General features: G+C 39.8%; 1 protein-coding gene across 1 annotated transcript; it reads right to left on the reverse strand.

The window, feature by feature from the left end:
- Window positions 1-392: 392 nt before the first annotated feature.
- On the reverse strand, window positions 393-971 carry Ifna5 (interferon, alpha 5). Its single transcript, NM_001014786.1, is given in 1 exon segment — window positions 393-971. A coding segment is annotated over 1 exon segment (579 nt).
- Window positions 972-8020: the final 7049 nt, after the last annotated feature.

An 8020-nucleotide genomic window follows, 5' to 3' on the forward strand; every position in this document is an offset into this window, starting at 1 on the left:
AAAATATCAGTGTAAACAATAAATTGTTTTAAATAAAAAAGAATGAACAAATAAAACAAGTTACATTTATCTATTATGAATAATTTATGGAAAATGTATCTATACAAAATTATGCTGCAATATATGTTACATCATATAAATAGTTAAATAAGTGAATAAATAAACACATAAAAATAAATGGCTATGTACATACATACAAAATACATACATACATACATACATACATATATACATACATACACACAACTGAATGGAAAGAGAACAAATATGTTTACAGAAACATTGAGACAAATTGTTTGAGTTCCTGCCAAAATCAATGACAGTTTTGAGTAGGTTGAATCTGAGCAATGAGGTACAGTGCTCTAGTCCAGCAGAGTCCTCTCCAATGTGGCTCAGGACTCATTTCTTTCTTCTCTCAGTCTTCCCATCAAGTTGGCTGAGGAAGACAGGGCTCTCCAGACTTCTGCTCTGACCACCTCCCAGGCACAGGGGCTGTGTTTCTTCTCTCTCAGGTACACAGTGATCCTGTGGAAGTATTCCCTCACAGCCAGCAGGGAGTCTTCCTGGGTCAGGGGAGATTCCTGCACCCCTACCTGCTGCATCAGACAGGCTTGCAGACCACTCAGCTGCTGCTGGAGGTCATTACAGAATGAGTCTAGGAGGGTTGCATCCCAAGCAGTAGATGACTCCTTTGATGTGAAGAGGCTGAGGATCTGCTGGGTCAGCTCATGCAGGACAGGGATAGCTTGAGCCTTCTGGATCTGCTGGCCATCCACCTTCTCCAAAGGGAACCCAAAGTCCTTTCTGTCCTTCAGGCATGAGACAGGGGAGAGTCTCCTCATTTGTGCCAGGAGTGTGAAGACTCTCTTGTTCCTGAGGTTATGAGTATGAGGCAGGTCACATCCTAGACAGCAGGCTGACCAGTAGCTCACCACCACCAGGGACATCAAGAAAGCACAGAGCCGAGCCATGGCAAATGTGGCCAATGCTTGTGGTCCTTGGGTCTGTTTGGTCCTAATCCTTCCACTCTAGGTGCTCTGGAGACCATCCTGTGTGGATGTGTCTTAAATAGGGTTTACACTAATTTTACTTTCTGAATGCCCTCCCATAACTTTCCAATTGACTTTTCACTTTCTTTAACTCACTCTCTGCTTGGGTCTTTGTATTTTTGTAAACCATTGTGGTTTTCACTATTGCTTCCTCTTTTACTGTTGCCCAACCAAAAGATGTTTTCCAAATTTCCTTTTTCTAACTTGAATTTTCATTAACTGTTACTTCAACTGTCTTTGCTTGACATTTACATGTTTATTGTAAATAAGATAAACTTTAACTAAATTGATTTTTCAAGTACAGAGTATTTGCATCATAATATAAGGCATGGTTGTAAATTTCTGTCAATTAACATACACTGAACTAAAAGTATACTTTAAAATGATTAATGTCCTAAAATTTGGTTCTTAATGTTACCTTCATTAAATGTAAGATAAATTTATATAAAACTTAATTTAGTAATTACTATATGTTAGCTATTTATCTGATAATTTAGTGCTATCAGAAGAATGCAGGGTGCAAAAAGGCTTACTGTTAAACTTGATGAGCTGAGTGTAATTCCTGGAACCGACAGCTGCAGTAGAGAACCAATGCATGTGCAGGAGCCCTCATCAAAACATTCACAACATCTCAGGTGTGTGTATGCTCTGTCTGTCTGTCTGTCTGTCTGTCTATCTATCTATCTATCTATCTATCTATCTATCTATCTATCATCTATTTATCTATCTTTTTCTCTTTCTCTCTCTCTCTCTCTCTCATACACACACACACACACACACACACACACACACACACACACACACACAGTCACACATTTCCAATCCCAAATTCACACAATCCCTCATTTATGACAAGTCACCTCATGTGTGCTGTGAACCTTTATCTGCATTTTTTTTGACATACTGAATTCTTCAAGTCTAAGATTTCTTCTCCATGTCCATAACAACTTTTCCATGATTATCTCTTTCATTGCATGGAATGTTGTTCTGATTTTATTTGTTTTATTTGTACATGATTTTGTAGCTTCCTGTAACTCTGACTATCACTTTTAAATCATTTTTAAAGCAATTCAGCACTTTGCTTTTCCTCTGAGAAATCTACCAGGCTCGTGTACATTCTTGACTCCAAAGCACCTAACAAAAGAAATCCTGGTTGATTCAGATTCCCAACAAACCAATATGCACACCACAGTGTCTGCTTGAAGACCCTAATTTTCCTTCTTTTCACTTTGTGTCATTTCACAGAGTTGAAAATCTAGCATGACTAGTCCATCTCAATAAACTGAAGAATCAGAAACTCTGCTTTATTTCTTTCATTTCCTGAGGCAAACAACACAATCTCACTTTTACAAGTTAAATACCAGTGTCTTTATTTGTCACCTATTTTTTTTCTGATTGGCACTATGGCAAGTAGTTTTTAAAACACAAATAAAAAATTTTGGAGACTTAATAATTAAAATATGCAGTGGGGAAATAGCTGAGTCAGGAACTTTCTTGCAGTAAATGAGGAAATAATTTATTGGTTTCTCAGAATCCATGTCAAGGCCTGGAGAGGAGCACATGCCTGTAATTCTGACCCTGAGGAGGAGACACAGACATGTACCTGGAATACTGTACTAGTCAGTGATTTCAAGAGAAGTTGATTTATAGAAAGAATTTATCTTTTTTACTCTCTCTCTCTCTCCATACACACACACACACACACACACACACACACACACGTGTGTATCTGTGGAATTAAAATGGCTTACAGATTGAGGTCCAACCAATTTAGAAAATGTCTGCCTATGAGTGTAAGTTCAAAGAATCCAGCAATTGTTGACTAGTGTAGTTGTTTAGCTGGTATTTACTATGTGTCAAATTGAAATAAAATTAGGCTCTACCAGGGACTAAGCCACTACCCAAAGACTGACCCTGGGCTCCAACTGTATAGGTAGCAATAAATAGCCTACTAAGGGCACCAATGAAAGGGGAAGCCCTTGGTCCTGCCAAGGCTGGACCCCCAGTGAACAGGATTCTTCGGGGGAGGGTGGTAATGGGGGGAGGATGGGGAGGAGAACACCCATATAGAATGGGAAGGGGAAGGGTTAGGGGAATGTTGACCTGGAAACCGGGAAAGGGAATAACATTTGACATGTAAATAAGAAATACCCAATTTAATAAAGATGGGGGGGGGGAAGGAAAAAAAATAGGCTCTAATGTCAGTGTAGGAATGAATTGCTACCAAGGAAAAGGCATGCAAGCAAACAGTCAAAGCATCTTTCTTGTGCTGGCATAGGCTTTCAGCAAAAGGCCTGGCTCATAATAGAGGTGAGTCTTCACACCTCAAAGATCCTGACTAAAGTTCTGTCTTCCCATTATAGAGATCCTGATTAGAAGTGGATTTTCTTACTCCAAGTTAAGCAAAACTAGATCACAGTGTGTGCCTACCTTTCACTTAATTCTACATTTAGTCAAGATAAACAAAAATTACCATGCCCATTAGCCAGTCAGTCTGGCAGCAATGGTATAAGCCCTGACTTAAGGGAGATACATCCTGTCAAAGAAAATGAGGTAGGTACCTGACATTGATTGACATCTGGCCCCAGTGTATACACATAAAATGTGAATGCACAGCATGTATATACACTAGGAGCTGAATAATCTAAAACATGTAACAACTATATGTTGTAGTTAATTAAAATTAACTATTTATTATTCGTAAAGTGAGTAAAAGGTCTGTACCAACAAAACAACATAAAAGAACTAGTACAGGTCTCACCAGCCTTGAACGGGTGTACTACAGACCTATAATGATAAATAGAGCATGGTTTTGGGATATAAACAAATGGTTGATCTACAGAATTAATAGAAAACCCAGCCATAATTCCTTACATTAACTGAAATCTCATTTGTAAGAAAGAATACAAAAGTACACACTGGAAATAAGACACCATCTTCAACAAACAGTGCTTCTCTAATTTGATGGTTGCCTCTAAAAGAATGAAAATAGATCTATATTCAAAATCTTGTAAAAAAAAAACCGAACTCCCTAGTGCTACGCCCACTTCGGCCTGCAAGGAAGACGCAACACGGTTGGATTCTTCTCAACAGCCTTTACTGCAGGACACCTTCATTCTTGATACAGGGAGGCGGCGGCAGCCAGCCCTAAGTGTTACAGCTCCAAAAGTGTTACAGCTCCAAGTGTTACAGCTCCAAGTGTTACAGCTTCAAATGTTACCGCGCCGAGCGGCAAAGCCACTCGCCTTATATACACAACAGTATGCTAATATTCTTTCAGGGATTGGTGGGGCACGAGTCACCCCACTGTCATCCCTGCTACTTGTCCTCCAGAGATTGGTGCGGCATGAACTTCCATTAGCATAGTACCGCCCCAGCCAGACTGAAGTCAGGTGGAAAAACCCCACGCATGCGCAGTACTGTTGTTCACCACAGGAGGGCGCCAGATTCACCTCATTATCATACAGCTGCCCTGACACGGGACAAGCCTGCGCAAGCGCAGTAAGTTATTCACATTCGGACTGGGCTGGCTGTCGGCGCCATCTTTACTTCGCCACGCCGCTCCCTACACCCTGGCATCAAGGACCTTGAGATATGACTTGATACACTTCATCTGATATAGGAGAAAGTAGTGAATAGGCTTCAACTCATTGGCAAATGCAAAGAGTATTAGGTGTGCTGGCCTGAGAATTCACATGTGTATATGGAAGACAGAGATGGGTGTCAAGTAAGCTCATCACTCTCTTCTTCATGCTTTCCTCACAGTGCCTCACACTGACCTGGAAGCTCACTAATTTAGCTAGGATGTTGGCTAGATCATTAGGATGGACATCCTCCATTAATTTAGATGTTTCTGTGTCCTGCTCTACATCAGTGGGTACTGGTCATTGCAACTCAGGAATATCTGACAAGAGAACTGCCTGTGGCCATTTTCACACTCTCAATACTGAAGCTTGACAAACTTGGCAGTCTCTAGCTTACACTGTGTTACTCTACACAGATATGTCTTCATGGACAGCTCTGTGATGCTCCCTGACTCCAAGGTCCTTTCTAAATGAACTGTGTGTGCATTGAATCAAGTCTGCTTATGTGTACAGGAACGAGGGCTCAGAACTTTGTCATCTACTGCATTCACCTGTCTCAGTCCTTCCATTTCTGTCCCTTGATTCCCAAACTTTGTTTAATAAAAACAAGTTATTAAATCAAAGGTGTGAAAAATGATATGACATATTTTCTGAAAAGGTTGCTATCTGGAGCTATTTCATAATAATTTATATAACCATGAAAGTAATGAAGATTACACTAAAAATAACCACCAAAGAAACAGTACAGGAAGTCATGTCTGAAATGTGATTAGCAGACACACCAATAGCAATTTATCCAATAATTACAGTCCCTAGCAAAGTCTATTTCAATTACCAGATCTGTAGCAAACCTTCATATCACTTGATTTTGTGCAAATACACAGATTACCAATATACATCCTTATCAAATATAATTCTTTACCTATTCCTCTTTTCCCTGTGAGGAATCAGACATGGCAACACTTGTGTGAGCATGTTTACTGTCCAAAGAGACAGAGACATCTTTCTCCTGATCAAGGAGTCCAGAGGCAGAACAAAACATCAAGGAGAAGTGTTGTGATTGACAACTTACTCTTACTGAAGTTCTAGCATTTCCTTGGCAGTTCTACATACATACACACATTGTATTCCTTTGTTCAAGTGTCCTTCAAACCTCAAAGAGGCCAAGGGGTCAGGAGTCTCTGATATGTTGCTCCAGGCCCCTGTAAGACATAGATCTTACCCAATAGACATATGAACTACATTATTCTGCATCAATTTAGATTGACCATTGCCTGGAACATGGATTCACATTATAACTTGTGGACGGGCCATTGTGGAGTAGGTTGCCTAAACTCTTGAGGTCACATATCAAAAGACAGCTATAGATCAGTGCAGTTACCTAACTCATTGTTGCTGGAATCAGCAGGCAGAGCAGTAGGTGAAGAATCTCTTCTGTGGGCTCAGATGCTATTTTACAGCATTCCTAGCTCAGGGTTGGTTGTCTCAGTTTCACAAGGCCTTACCTAATGATCAAAATGATGTGAGTTTGGTTGTGAATCATTAGTGAGGGGAGTGCACACAGACCTCTCCTCCAGAGAACTTCAGTTATAGAAGGCTAGAGGGAAACGGTACAAAAGACCTTTCTATACATAGTTGTACATTGTTCAGATGGTATGTCTTATGAACATGAGATGATTTCCCTTTCAAAAATGAATTTGAAGGGAATGGAGTCTTTCTGAATTCAGTTTTTCTGGAGAAAAGTCTAGTCCAGTGTGGAAGAAACTCTGACCGGAAAAGCAATTCTGTAAATAAAATAAAATTAAATTAAATTGAAAAATTAAGAGCTCCCCAGAATTGGATTCTGTGTGTTCTTTGCAGGCCAAGCCAGTAAGTGGCTCTCGTCTTCTCTAAATTTTTCTCATAATTGAAGATTTGGTTTTTTCTTTCTCTTTTGCATTCCTTCCTTTCTACTTTTTTCCTTTTCTACTTCCTTGCTTCCTCTTCCTCCCTCCCTCCCCTTCCTTCCTTCCTTCCCTCTTTTCTTCCTCTTTTTTCTTTTCCTTTTCCTCTTGAAACAGTCGGCTTTAGGTCTTTAGTAGAATATTGCCTAAAATTTTAAATTAAAAGGAAATTCTTAAACCTGAGAATTTCATTCGAACCTTGAACTCCTTCATTCTGGTTTCAATGGTGGTTATATGTTTTCAAAATAAAAGACTCCAGTCAGGAATCCAGATGTAAAGGATAGACAGCATTTGTAGAGTGAGCAGACCTGGGTAATGAGGAGCACACACTGGGGCTCTCTGCATCAGGGAGGGGGAAACAAGGGCTCTGAGGATGGAAGATGAGGTCTGAGGCAGCAGGAAGGTAGTGGGAGTCTATCAGAGACAAACATGCATTCATATGTACACATATATTCAACTAATGTTATTATATCATATATACAGCATATCATCATATAAAATATATACATTTCCCTGTAGTTCCACTTTCAAATTCTGTCTAAGACACTGATGCCCATATATTTCTAAGTCATAAATTATTATTGAATATTGGATTCAGAGATTAGTCTTCTGTGTCCAATGTGTCTAACAGCAAAAGTATTCATTTAACTGTGACAGCAACAAGGGCTTTCAGTGCCTCAACTTTCTGTAATTTTGCATTTACTCTTTCATTTCTCCTGAGGGGATGGTTTGATGGAGAACAGAGGAAGTCTCCAATTCTGTTCTCTGTCTCTTCTCTACTTACCTAGAAAGAAAACTCTGAGGTCGGTTTGTGGCACTGGATCAAAAATATGATGCCATTGAAATGAAATCTGTAAAAGGAACTGATGCGTCCTCTAAATGACAAAGTAGTAGCACAAATGTTAGAAACTAAGAAAAAAAAAGGACGATATCTATGGCCATTAATAAGATATGTTATGAAAGTGAATGTATTTTAAGGTGATCTTCAGTGTCAATGCAATCCACATAAAACTTTGAGTAATATTTGTCTCAGAAGTATCATATTTAAAATACATGTGGAGCCATGAAGATAACAAAGAACAAAGCAGTGCTGTACTCATCCTGTCACAATACCTGATTTGAAATTAGAGCCTACATCTAAGATGGGGTTCCTGCACTGGCCAACGCTTACCACAGAACTCTTTTACAGTCTCTGCCAATGAACAGAGAGACTCGCAACTGATCACTGAGAAAAGGATTTCCTTGGCCTTGGGAACCAATGAAGAAGCAGGAATAGAAGAATTGGAACAGCCAGAGGCAGTGGATGACTCAGCAAAGCCGTGTTCTTGAACACAACAGAATAGTTACTCATGTGAACTGTGAGTGGCCATGACTGAATTGACATGACCACGCCAGACAAAATATCAGCTTGGAAAACAGAGCCAATTCCACCTCCAGCTGAGGA

The sequence above is a fragment of the Rattus norvegicus genome, chromosome 5 (assembly GCF_021556685.1).
Source record: "Rattus norvegicus strain SHRSP/BbbUtx chromosome 5, alternate assembly SHRSP_T2T, whole genome shotgun sequence".
Classification (NCBI taxonomy): domain Eukaryota; kingdom Metazoa; phylum Chordata; class Mammalia; order Rodentia; family Muridae; genus Rattus; species Rattus norvegicus.